The sequence below is a fragment of the Crocodylus siamensis genome, chromosome 4 (assembly GCF_052110815.1).
Source record: "Crocodylus siamensis isolate JL-2025a chromosome 4, ASM5211081v1, whole genome shotgun sequence".
Classification (NCBI taxonomy): domain Eukaryota; kingdom Metazoa; phylum Chordata; order Crocodylia; family Crocodylidae; genus Crocodylus; species Crocodylus siamensis.
The window spans coordinates 183,136,834-183,150,739 of NC_143398.1; the positions used below are offsets into that span (position 1 = coordinate 183,136,834).

The following is a 13,906-nucleotide window of genomic DNA, read 5'->3' on the forward strand; positions in this document are numbered from 1 at the left end:
CAGCAGCAGCGGCACAGTGCCAGTTAATAGAGTATGCTGGAAAACAGGGATTTTACTGTATTTACAGTCTCACTGACATCCTGTCACACTTTCAGTTTCTCCCATTTCTTGGAGTCTCAGAAGAGCAGAGACTCCCTATGCCTGAAGAAGGGTGACTGCATCCAAAAGCTTGCTAAGAACTTTTTCCCAACTACTCAGTTGGTCTAATAAAAGATATCACATCTACTCAAAGAACCTTGCCTTCCTATACGCTGCCAAGTGAATGGACTGGGAACCCCAATTTGTCTATTCTTATTCTAGCACATTCATGTCATTTTTCAGATTCCACAGGGGTAAAGATCATAAAACGGGCAGAAAGGCAAGAAGCAAATTTGAAAAGATGTGATAAACTTCTATTTAGCATTACACATTGGGAAAAACAATCTCTCCATGACAATAATCCTATGAAAGCTCTTTATAGTGATGGTGGAACAAGAGGCTGTACTTGAGAATTAAACACACTGCTGAAGAAAAAGGATTTACATCTACTTCTGCAGGGCTGAGCCTGGGACAGAACTATGAAATCTAATGACCATGGGACACCATAACATCTCCTGTAGTTTTTCCTTCTGGAGTTTTTCCATTCAGGGACCAAATCCTGAAGTTCTTACTCAGGGGACTCACCCACTGACTTTAAAGAAGAACCTTAGCTGAGTGTAAACAGAATAAATGCCAATGTCTTATATCTCTGGAGAGGCTTATCTCCCTCCCTGTCCTTTCTGTTACTTGCCAACAGTAAACTTCAAAGTAAGGATAAAGAGGAATAAAGTTACCATTGTCCTGATGGATTTCCCTTTAAGATTGAAACTCATCCTTGTGGAGAAACCTGGCAAAAGGCCAACATATATTTAAGTCCTATTTGGGCATTACTTTGAGCGCTTAGGTAGGACTTGGTGCTTGGTCCACTGACCCTCTGCACAGGAATAAATACCCACTTGTGTGTGTATAACTCCCAGTCTGAATGCTACTGTAGAATATTGTCAGGTGAAGTGTTTGACTCTCTCTCTTAGCTAACAATCTACAAACTTGCTAACACGTGACACATGCAATCAAAATGTGGAGGAAATGGCTGAAGTGTGAATCTCCGGTTTTATGGTGCCTTGTTCCATAATTCACAGATTATAATTTTTGTGTTATTTTTTAAAATTAAACAAAAATAAAAGACTTGTCACCATCTGAATTGAATAGATCAAAACTGAAAGAAATGAAATTCCAGCATGTGCACCTCTACAGAACCATGTAGGGCCATTCATAGGGTTTGAACCATCTGGCCCCTAACACAGGCCATTGCTGCTTGAGGTAAAGTAGTAATGATTATCTTCTATGTGAACGAGACAATAGAGGAGGCCATGACACACAGGTTTTGGGTAGAAAGTAGTGGAAAAATCAAGAACTGAAATTGTCTTCTAGGCCTGGGGGGGATTAGTGTGAATCAGGGGTTATGCTGGCACTTACTGAGAGGACAGCCATGCACACGGATCTGACATAGTCATCCTGAAAGGACAGATGACTGAGCAGCTGAGACTTGAGTATATCAAATTAGAAATCCAGGTCTCTCTCTCTCTCTCTCTCTCTCCCTTCTTTCTACCTTTGTCCTTTGTGTCCTGGAGAGCTATGCTCCCTGGGTTTTGTTAGACTGTTGGAGCTTTCGGATGTTTTATGGCAACATTCCTAAAGCTTACCTGATGGTAAAACGTCTTATTAAATCCAGCTGTGAACTTCATGGGAATAATAGCAATCCCTTTCTTTTTCCAGTAATTTTGCTTGTTGAATTCTTCCGCTGCTGTTTTCCTGCTGTAGTATTCAGACTTCTCCAAACATTCTGTCCAACATTTCCTCAGGTTTGTTGCATCAAACTGCTCTTTGAAAGGAGTTACATTAAGTCCTTCATACATGTTCATGTCCCGAACCTGGAAAAGGAGTCAAATAAGAAGATCCTAATTATCTGTCTAGCGCAAAGATTTTTCATAGCATATTACTGATTCCCTGGTCTAAAAAACTCACAATGAAAGGACCTGATTCTGTCAGCTACATCAAGTTGTACACATTTCCCTGTGTGGCACTATTCAAATGAATAAGTATTATTCAGTATGAAGAAAGCCTTGTTTCTTGGACTTTGCAGTGGGGCTACCATATTTATTTAAATCCAACATTAGGATTTTTTCCCCATATTCAACATGGGGAAAAAAAGCCCCTCATCTTGGATTCAGGCACAAGCAGAGTGGCTTGGGGCCAGAGTCAGAGCCGCAGCAGCCGCCTGCCCCTCCCTTGCCAATCCCCTCCTACCTCTGCCCCCTCTGCCTATCCCCATAGCCTCTGGCCCCCTGGTGCCTTCTTCCCTTCACCTGCACCATGCTGCTTATTGTCATTTGGGGCTCCGGGCATGGAGCACATGGTAGTTCTGACCCCGGCCTGGCCATACAGCAACAGTGGTGGTGGCAGCAGCTTCAGCATCCCAGGGCCAGAGCTGCTGTGGCTGCAACTACTGCTGCATAGCTGGGCCATGGCCAGAGCTACCCTGCGCTCTGTGTTGCAGGGTGGAACGGGGCTGGAGCCGTGACTGATGGTAAGCAGCAGTGGGGCAAAGGTTGTGGGGGGGAAGGCAGGCAGCAGATGGGGCAGAAGCTTCAGGGAAAACATGGGGGCAGGTGGGGGACTTGGTGGCAGCAGGCACAGACATCATGGGGAGGGGGACAGGCAGCAGGGGTTGCAGACATCATGTGGGGGGGTGGCAGCACGGCAAATAAGTGATGGGGACAGAAGGCAAGGGGTAGGGATCAGGCTGCTTGCCCCTCAACTGTTGCATTCCCTACTGTAGCACTGGGGGGATGGATTTAAAAGACAACCCTACAATAGTTAGATTCTACACATGGAAATTTATAACAAATTTATAAACTGTCCATGTATAGAATCTAATTAATGGGAAGGTCATCTTAAATTTGAAGTTATCTTGGATTTGGGTAAATATAGTAGTTCAAGAATAAGCTGCATGAGCAAAGGTGGTAGGATCTGGCTCTATATGAACCTATTGCAGTATAAAAAGCTTGATAAAGATTAGGTCAGCGTTTCTTTTCCACATGGATTTGGCCATTTACTTCAGTGAGAGCAAGGCCTCTATTTTGCCTCATTTTATTTGTTAACTTGAATCTGTTTACCTGCTCGGGTGGTAAACCAGTTTGGGTTGCCACGGCTGTAACCCAGGTTTCTGCAAACAGTCCTGATTGTGGGAAGCCAAATCCCCGGAAGGCAGTATTTGAGGGCAAATGCGTTTTGCAGGCGCGGCCCCTGACTCGGAAATTGGGGATTTTGTAAGCATTATCCATTTTTAATACAATAAACTCTATTACCTGTAGCAAGAAAGAAAATTCCCGTTAAAACAGGTTTTTTTTCCTTTTGAATGAGCATCATCCTGCTCTAAGCCAGGCAGTTATCTGATCAACATGGGCATGCTCCATTGCAGTCGTAAATATGAAATTTGTAAGCCCTTATGATGGGCAGCAGACAACCTCCTTGGTTGTCCCTCAAAACAAAGATCCGTGTCACAGATATATATCTGTTGCAGACCGTGAAGGTTCCCTAGCTAGACTGGATTCACTACGTACTAAAAACAATTAAATAATGATTATTGATTATTATTGCTTATTGATTATTATATGATTAAATAATTATGTCACACTGAAGCAATTGTTTAAGTTATACTTTGCATGGAAAGTAACTGCTTTTTCCCTTAGTCCTGAAGTAGAACAGTTGAAGCTTGAAAGTTGTCTTCTATCTCTCCCAACTATACTGGTCCAGTTAAAAACATTACCTCTTCTGACAAATTCTGCTTCAGTGAAGTGACCACCTGTTTGGAAAGACATACCATTTCAGACTCGTCTGGTGTACACCCAGCATTAATGTAGGCCTGAATGTCTGCAGCCACGATTCTACCGTCATTCATGAATCCTACCTGTAACACAAGAGCCAACACTTTTTGTAATTTTTCCAGGCATTTATAACAACTTGCTCTTTGTAACCAAGCCAAACAGCATGTACAAGTTAAACAAGAGACTCAGACTTCTAAACTTTATGAGTCCTGCTCCTGCGTCAACCAAAGTCTATTGGAGCTTTGCTATTGATTTTGATAGCCAAAGAGAGGAGGCCTCATGTGAATTTAAATGAACGGCCCACTCTCTACAGGATGAGGTAACTGTGGAGCTGCAAGGGCAGAATTTGGATTCAGACTGTACATTATTAGAAGATCTCTGCTATCCCAAGCAGCTCTGGTACTATTCTTTTATATGCACATTAACTATGGTTTATTCACTGGAAAGTTGTCCATTGTTCTTTTCTTGCATGAAACAGCAAGGCAAGCATATGCTATCTAATTGCGCACAATGCAAAGATTTCCACCTGTTTGAAACCCAGACTGGACCTGAGTAGGGAGATGCTGGCCAAAAGGGAAAACTGGGTCCACAATCAAGACTCTTTACTTGGTCATGTCTGGATCCATTCATCTTACATATTTCTTGAATATGCACTAGCTCACCAGGTGCTCTCTGCTTAATTGGTAAGGGTTATTTTCCCTTTGCTGGCGCTATTTTTCCATTCTGTCAGCTGGTGAAATAGGTGGATAGTAGGCTTGTGCGAAGCGGCTAGTATTTGCTTTGGATTCAGATTTTGGCAATTTGGGGGACAGCGATTCGATTCGTTGATTCAAATCACTGTCCCGAATCAGTTCGGCTGAATCTCTGAATTGAACAGGCCCCGTCCCTTGCCTGCTCTCCCAGCCACATCAGTGGCTGCTCTGCCCGGCACCAGCGTCCTGGAACTAAAAAAAAAATAAATAAAAAAGCCCACACTCACCAGCTCTTGCCAGGCCTCTGCCACTGAGCTCCCAAAGGCCCTGACAGCTGCTGCAGCAGCCAGTGAGAGCAGGGCTTTTTTTTTTTTTTTTTTTTTAAGTGCTGGGACACTGGGGCCGGGTGGGGTAGCCATTGATGGGGCTGGGAGACTGGGTGGGGAGTGGATGGCACTCAGGGGAGCTGGGGAAGCAGGCAGGGGATGGGGCCAGGCGGGGGTCCTTCCATGGTCCCCTCCCCCCTTCTCCAGCTGCCCTCCTCTCACCCCCTATTTACCGGCGTGGAGGCCGGGTCCAGCTCCCTGCAGCAGTGAGCAGGGACTGCCTGAAACTCCAAAACTTTCCCAAATCAATTTGGAGGTTTTGAATTGATTTGGACCTTTTTATTAGTCTCCCAATTCAATTTGAATTTCAAGGTTCGGCTGCTGAATTGGGTTGAATCTCCTCTGAATCATATAATCCCTTGCATAAATTAAATAAGCTTCATCTTAAAAGCAGTGACATTTTTGCCCCATTTCTCTACTGGAAATATGTTGAAGCTTATTTAATTTTTGCAAGGGATTATATGACATGCTATGGGCTGGACTCAGTGACACCAGGGGCCTTTCAGTCTTATGTGCCTACATCTATTCCTATTAATTTTAGTATTATATAATTATATAGTCAGATTCATTATGTATGTAATATACTGCTATGTTATATACTATAACAGTATAATATAATATGTTTTATGTGTTATATACAGCAGTTAATAATGTTATACAGCATGTTCCAGAATATTTCTCCTCTAACTGTTAGGAGATTTTTCTAATATCCAATATAAATTTATGCTTGGCCAGTTTATCATCATTGACTTTTGTGCCAACCTTGCCCTTTAACTTATAGCTTCTATTATGGTGTTTATCCTCTTGAGGCACTTACAGAGAGTAGTCATATCTGCTCACAGCTGTTGTTTGCTTGGCTAAAATCCAAGCTCTTGTGTTCTCTTCTCAGAAAACTCACTCTGAAGTTCCCAAATAATTCTAGTAGCCTTTTCTTCACATCCATTAAAAATGTGATTAACCTTTCTTGAACAAGTTGATGAGAATTGTAAAAAATATTCCAGGTGAGGTGTCACCAGGGCCTTGTACATTGCCACTAATACATGCATGTCTCTACTGGAAATATCTCTGCAGCTGTATCTGAGGATCTTATTTGCCTTTTTCCTAGCTGCATCACACTTATGGCTCACAAGATATATTTGCACTGCACATGCAGTGCTACATAGAGATGCTTGAACCTGCTGTAAGTGGACTAGGAGACCGGTACTATTAGCTCCTCCTGTGCTAATCTACCCTACTGACAACTTAAAATACCTGAGGCAGAGTACTGTAATAACAAACTTACTGCTTCTGATAAATTAGCTTGCTCACTCTGTACTGTTCTGGGTAGATATAGTCCATGTCATCCTAGGATTGACTGCTATACTAGGCCTTTCTCTTCCTCTGTCATTTTCAACTGATGAGCTCTCAGTTTACAGCAGAAATGTTCATTGTTAATTCCTAACTGACTTGCACTTTTGTAATATTACATTGCATGCCATTTTACTATTGCAGACCTCCTGGTAATCTGTTGGTCCTCTGTGATAGTCCAGGCCTCTGGTATATTGATGATGCCTTCCAGCTTTGTGGCATCAGCAAGTTTCATTAGCACACTTCCACTTTAGGTGCTACCATCATTAATGAAAACATAAACAGGAACAAAGAGTGGGCAACATGGGCAGTTCTTAGAATGAAACGAAATAACAGTGAAGTTTCCCAAGGATCTATGCTGGACCTCTGCTGTTTAATAATTTCATAAATGAAAAGAGAAGTGACTAGTGAGTTTGCTAAGTTTGAAGATTACATGCAATTATTCAGAGTGATAAAATCAAAGCAGATTATGAAGAGCTACAGAAGAAACTTGTAAAACTGAGGGAATGAGAAATAAACGGCAGATGAAATTCCACGCTGATTTGTGTAAAGTGATGCACATAGGGGAAAGTAACACAAAATATATATACATGATCAGGTATTTCTTTTCTTGTTTTGGAGAAAAAATAAGGAAAGAGATTTCGGAGGCATTGTAGAATCTGTAGACGGTTCACTAAAACATGAGGTCAGCATTCAGCAACAGTCAAAAAGGCAAATAAAATGTTATTTATAAGGGAATTGTAAACAAAACAGAAAATATCATTATGCTCCTTTATAAATCTGTGGTGAATCTACAATTTGAATCCTGCATCAGTTTTTGTATGCCTTCCACCTAAAAAAATACCAAAGAACTAGAAAAGGTAAAAAGAAGGGCAACCCAGGGGACCAGGGGTATAGAAGGACATCCAAGTGAGGGGAGACTAAATAGGATAGCACTTTTCCATTTATGTAAGAGATGGATTGGAATATGATAGAGTGGGAACATGACAGAGGTTTACAAAATAGTAACTGGTGCAGAGAAAGTAATAGGGATTTATTATTTACTTTTTCTTACAATACTAGGCTTAGGGGACATGCAATGGAACTATTAGGTAGCAGGTCTAAAACTAACAAAAGGATGTTTTTTCACACAGTGTGTGATAAATGTGTGGAACTCATTGCCAAAAGAGGCTGTGGGGTCTGATAGTTTAACCACGTTCAACAGGGGACCAGACAAATTCATGGAGGAAATGCCCATCACTAGGTATTGAGAGCACAAGTATAACCTCTGAATCAGAACTTCCTAAACCCCTAAGAGTTGAAGCTGCAGTGGAAGAAGAGCGGGGTGGGGGGGTGGACACTTCTGGACATACTCTATTTACCCTCCTCCTTAGCATCCACTTCTGCTACTGAGTGCTACAGCTTACTGGGTTAGATTGGCCTATGGTCAGACCCAGTAAATGGCAGTTCCTATGCTTCTGTGTTCTTAGGACCGGCCCTGGAACTTCATTAAAGCTCCGCTAGTAACTTTCCTCTGACTTGATTCATTAAGTTCATACCATAAGCAAATGCTGCAGACATTTTGCAGAAGGATCCTTCAGAAAGCTTATTGTTAGCTTCCATTTATTCCTTCTTGGGTTTTCATCATTTGTGTGCCCACTGATTTAATGTCTCTCTCATTTATAACAACATCTAGAAGAGAACAATCAAAGCAACCTAAATGAAAACCCAAATTCAAACCAACGCAGTCCAAACCAACACAACTAGGCCCAGGAGCCTTATCTGGTGCAAGCAGAGGTGACTCCATCAGCTTCAATAAAACAGTACTGATTTACACCACCCAAGGGTCTTGCCCAAGATAGTTCTGTGATCTATCTCCCCTTCTCACTCACTTTATATTTTCCAAAGAAAGGGTGCCGGTTTCCAACGATGAGCATATCATCATGTCGCTCCAATATAAAACGGACTGGACGCCCAGTCCTAAAGAAAGCACATAAATCACACTTTAACCAGTGTTGCAACATTGCAAACTGCAGGAAGATGAAGCTACCAAGCCAAACTATTGCTGCTGTAACTCCACCGAGGTCTGGGATGAACCGGACCGTTGCACTTCTGAAGTGTCTGTTAACCTCACATTTATCCAGTAAATGGTTATTAGGTTGATCCCGGAAGAGAAGAAACAATTTTAACTTCTGTTCACAGAAGAAAGTGACCAACCTTGTCAGCTGCGTCTTTAGCTTCTCCACTTCACATGTGTTGTCCCTGTAGCTGTGAAACCAGATGTTTGGCAGTGCTCTCAGAGTGTGGCTTGGGAGAAGGAGCAATGATATGCCATGGCTCGAGGTTACTGGATCTGCCCCTGAACAAATCAGGCAGCTTCTGACCCTGGTAGGCTGCAGGTAGCACCACAGCAGAGATTACCAGAGCCATAGTACTGCAATCAGAGCTACAGAGTAGTTTGGTTATCTGTCTTGTGGTGCAGGTGAAACAAGTTCCTCCTTGTGGTACCTACTTGTAGTGAAAGCTAGGCCTGCGAGAATAGCTGGGGTTTCCCAACAGGAGACAGATTCCCAACATTCAAATGGATAAACTTGTTAAGAAAATGAGACAAAAACAGCCTCTCACTTCATTTTCTTCCACGTGACACGGCACATCTAGACGTGAAATTAATGTACCTGAATAAACTCCAGCACAGTTTGCACCAGAGTTTACTGCTCTTGGGTTCTATATTTACATGTGCACCCAGGACCACAGGACATTGATCCCAGTCAGAGCAGCCCAACCTGGCAGGGAGGCTGGGGAGTCAGCCTGCCAGCCTGGGGCTGCTCTGACCTGGCTCACCATGCTGCAGAGGGGCTGGCTGGGGCACGAGGGTGCTTCAGTGTGGGGCTACCTGACACGCAGCCCCCACAATGAAGCACCCTCCTACCACAGCCAGCCTCAGCAGCATCTATACATGTGTTGTGGTACACTAAACAATGCTGCTGTAGGATAATACCTGTGTTTACATGCAGTCCTAACACAGCCGTATGTGTAGATGTTGAGACCTTACTGTGGAACTAATTAGTCAGCTCCACAGTAAACCTCTTGCGTAGATGCACAGTGTACTAAAGAACGACCAGTTCCTCAACAACATTCAGTCACCCATTACAGCTGAATAAATTGCCCTCTGGTAGTTTACCAACTTGACTGCAACTATGCTTCCAGGCATATCCAGCTAGACCACATCTGCTGTGCCGCTGAATATGCAGGGTATAGACTATTGACTTGAATGTAAATTCAAAGGACAACTCTAGCATGATGTATGCACTATATTCTGGAGGCTCACAAGGGGTATGGTGAGGTGTTACATTTCTAGTGGGAGAAATGCATTTCACTCACTAGAAACTGAGTGCATAGATATTCCTTCAATTTCCCCCACGGGAAATATGTTGGTTTTGGGAGAAAAGTCTTTGTTTTAATAAGACTGGGGTCACCCTGGTCTGGAAAACATGTGGGGAGCAGAGACTGCTCCACTCCTGTGAGGGACTGGGAGGAATGGAGCAGCAGCTGCTCCCCTGTCCTTACCAGTCCAGAGTCACCCTAGCTGAGAATATGTGGGGAGAAGGGCAGAAGGGGCAGCTGTAGGCTGGAACACCTGTATGTTCCTTCTCTTGCAAGGATTTCTAACTCTGCAAATATTTTAGCAATGAAACCAGTGAAAGGCTTCATGTGATCCTGTGTCTGGGCTGTCTCTTCTCAAAACTGCACATTTGAAATAATAATAATAATAATAATAATATCCTGAAAAAGTAGAAGCACAACATATGCCCAATCACTAATATAATGTATGTTTTAAGAGTGACAGCTGTTACATACACAGATGAATCACTTGGCACCCAAAGAATGTCAGCAAATTGCACCTTCTATAGATACATAGATCCACACCTATGTAAGAACGAACCAGCTCTACTGACTTCATGGGAGTCATTCCAGGTTTAGAGTGATATAACTGAGATCAAAATCAAGCAGTATATTTATCTTCTGTCTAGTTATTTACGTGCTCACTTGATCCACGCCTGGTGGGGCTGAAAATCTGTTTGTTGGCCTTGAGAAGCAGAATGCCTATAGTTAGCCTGGACATGGCCAATAAAAACTGAGTGCAGCATGTGAAACTTTTTTCATAAATGCAGGGTAAAATTCACACAACTTCCCAGTCAAAAACTTGAATTAATGGACTTTGCAGGAGAACTCCTCATGCACAGATCTACCATAACAGACACTGCATGAAGGACTTGGCACAGGCCCTCAGCTAGTGGGCTCCATGAAATGCATGGAAACGTCTTAGGATTCTTTTAAAGGCTCATTATGATCAAGAGAAAGAGTGTTTAGGATGATTGTATGGTCAGCATTCATGTTAGAGGCTCCTTCAAAGTATTTAATTCCTAGAAGTAAACATGCTATATTTCATTTGAGAAATATTTATTTGCAGCAATAAAATGACAGAAAAGGAATACACCACTTACTTGTTTGCTGCCACTGCTGCAATTACAGCAAAATAGGAGGGTTTTGTAATTTTCCCACCAAAAGCTCCTCCAACACGTTTTATGTGGCACATGATCTTATTGGACTGGATGTCTAGAGCTGAAGCCACTAACTCCTGTAGAAGTGAAATCCCAAGATTTTACAGAGGAGTATCAGTATCAAAGCACAAAGTAGAAGGCCTATTTTCCCCACAGTACCCAGTACGTAAAAGAAAGTACCTGATAGGGTCAGGTTGTAATCAAAGGGCACTGATGTGAATCTGGAGTAGTCCCCTATGATAATGGAGCTATTCCAAATTCCCACAGGTAGAAATGAACAAAATTTAGTTTTTAAAGAGAAATGGAAGCAAGACAATAACTCCAGAAATGACATGTCACTCGCTTTACGGCAAGCTGTAATGGTTTTGCATTTAGAATTATAAGGCATATTTGCAATGGGTACACATAGGCATTCACAAAACTAACCAGCTGCTTGGAAAAGATTGACTCTTTAGCCTACGCTAGTGAATAGGGTGCCATAATAACACTAGCTCCTAATCCTGAACTCCCTACTTGTACAGTGGTCTGTTGCTGCCAAACAGGTGTTTTGTGTTAACGAGATGATCAGGATCAGGCTCTCAATACTGACATACAAGGCTTAAAAAACAAACAATATTGATGAACAACTCAAATAAATAAGGACTAATTCTTAGTCCCACTGAAATCGCGGTGAATTTGGTTCCTATCTTCGCTGGGACTCAACTAAGGATTGAAAAGATAATGTTTAAGACAATGAGGCCCAATTAGCCCACTGCTATGGCTCATGTGACATCTGGTTAAAACATTTTTTAAATGGATGCACAGGAAGTTGTGTGGCTGTGGCCCACAGAACACCTTGAGAGCTGCAAGTGTGGACCACTATGGCAAATAGGTTGAGAACCACTGGTCTAAGGACTAAGGTTTTCAAAAGCTTTGTTTGAGAATAACCAAACAATGCTCTCCACTGTAGGCCCCTGGGTGAAGTGCCACTCTTAGAATTGAATCCTGAAAATCAGTTACCTAACTAGGGGTGGGCGAGAGGGGCACCAGCCCTGGGTGCTGACTCAGGAGGAGTGCCAAAATCATCCTCTATGCCCAGTGAGTCTGTGACACCAGAAGCAGCCAGCATGAACACAGTCCTAGTGATGTGTATTAGATTAGAGAAGCATTATAAGGTCATCCTATTCACAACTGTGCTGTCAAACTGTGAGTGTGGGCATGGAAAGCTGAGTCTGTAGCCTATTTTTGGACATGAGCTGGTTACACGATTCATTCATGCCCCACTGAATTGGACTAGGCACGGCTTTATGTACACACCAAGGCCTGTGTCAATTGTTCTGCATGAGAAAATCTATTAGCTTTAGGAGAAATCTACAAGATGGAACACAGACCTCAACAAGGTCTTGCAGTTCACCTTACAGGTTATTCAGAGGAGAAAGAGATTGCTGCCCAATAATGCTTTAGATTACCTGTACATTCGATGAATACTGAGTAGATGAATATACATCCATTTCGTTATCCTCTCCTCTTGGAACAACAAGTACACTGTTAGGTTCCAGGTAAAAATGTTCCTGTCCTCCAATATGCATTTCACCTGTTACAATTATAACCCCAGAAAAACTCACAACTAGTATTTATAATAAGAAGAAATCTGAAGATGTGAGAGAGTGAGCACAAGAGCATTTCATACAGAATAACAATAAGTAGTTCCATTCATGAGACTCAATTCTATGATTTCTCCACCATTCTTGTAATTTACCCCATGAGGGAGCCTAGATCATTTATTAGGAGGAACTTAATTTCTTTACCCATCTCATATCTGAACAATATTTTTTTTCTGGCATAAGTTCAGTGTCAGCTAAATATCTGAAACTTTCTCCTTCCTAGTATCTAGCTACCTATAACTCTCTATAATCCTTCTCCCTTTAGGTCTCTTTGTAAAGGAAAACTTTTGTCTTTGTTGTTTCTTTTTTATTCCTGTCCTTTCTTCCGTATCCCCTTTGTATTTGTATTTGTCTCTTTCCTACTCTGATAGCCTTTTGCTCTACCTGCTCTTGTCATTTTTCTTTTATAAAATTTTCCTAACAGTGATGAAAATCTGTCATCACAGCATAAACGATCCTTTATTAATGCTCCATAAATCTGCTTCTTCGTAATCAACTTAGGTTGACTATTTTTAATGAGCAAGTCCTAACTATTGTTAGGGGTCATAGCTGCAGTCACTAGGGGGTGACATGATTGAGCAAAAGCCAATAAGTATGAACTACAAGAGAGGTAGGCAACCTCTTCTAGCTATGGGCCAGAATGACCCACCCTAGGCTGGAGGCAAGAGGATGGGTGCTAGGACTCTGCCACCTCTGCTGCGCATCTCCCCAGCAGCACAGAGAAAGCAACTGCAGAAGGTGCCCCCATGCCAAATGCTGCCAAAGCCCAGGTCTGCAGGCCAGATGCAAAGGTTCCATGGGCCAGATCCGGCCTGCAGGCCATAAGTTACTGACCCCTGGACTAAAGTATTTCATGACTAAGGGATGATAATTGCATGCAATTGAACAGCGATGATGGAAGAAAGCACTGGCAATGTTATACAGAGTGACAGGACAAACAACTAGCCATACACACAAGCATACAATGAGAACTGGATCAGTGTGTAACCCATGCTCTTCAGATCATTTCAGAACAGCCTTCCCTTACTCCGCATGTCTTGGATGCTTGGACATACATTCTAGCAAGACACCTCTAACTGACTCATGCTGCAGTAAATTAACCAGTTTGTCTATGTACAACTAGCCTCCATTGGATGGAAGCTCTATAGTATCCTGATCTCTGTCCTGTTAAAAGCAAATGGAGACTACAGAGAGAACTGGAACATGGGGGAATAAAAATCAGAAAGGCTCAGGTGCAAAATTACTACCAATTTGCTAGGGACATAAACAGAAAAAGTTTCTTAAATACATCAGATGTAAAAGAAAGACAAGGAAAAGCATACATCGGTTAGTTAACAGGGAGGGACAGTAAATCAGTAAATGAGGGATGGCTCCAAGAAGGCCAATGCCTTC

At 42.4% G+C, this 13,906-nt stretch overlaps 1 protein-coding gene across 2 annotated transcripts in view; it reads right to left on the reverse strand.

The window, feature by feature from the left end:
* The window catches only part of LOC149867300 (aldehyde oxidase 3-like), a 73,975-nt gene that overhangs the window by 24,898 nt on the left and 35,171 nt on the right, over nucleotides 1-13,906 (reverse strand). For both annotated transcript variants that reach the window (XM_090045135.1, XM_090045134.1), the window contains exons 21-26: nucleotides 12,320-12,444; nucleotides 10,815-10,948; nucleotides 8,202-8,289; nucleotides 3,902-3,988; nucleotides 3,195-3,386; nucleotides 1,722-1,949 (exon numbers count right to left, since the gene is read on the reverse strand). In XM_090045135.1, coding sequence (XP_089901261.1) covers nucleotides 1,722-1,949; nucleotides 3,195-3,386; nucleotides 3,902-3,988; nucleotides 8,202-8,289; nucleotides 10,815-10,948; nucleotides 12,320-12,444 — 854 coding nt within the window. The remainder of the gene's footprint in view (nucleotides 1-1,721; nucleotides 1,950-3,194; nucleotides 3,387-3,901; nucleotides 3,989-8,201; nucleotides 8,290-10,814; nucleotides 10,949-12,319; nucleotides 12,445-13,906) is intronic.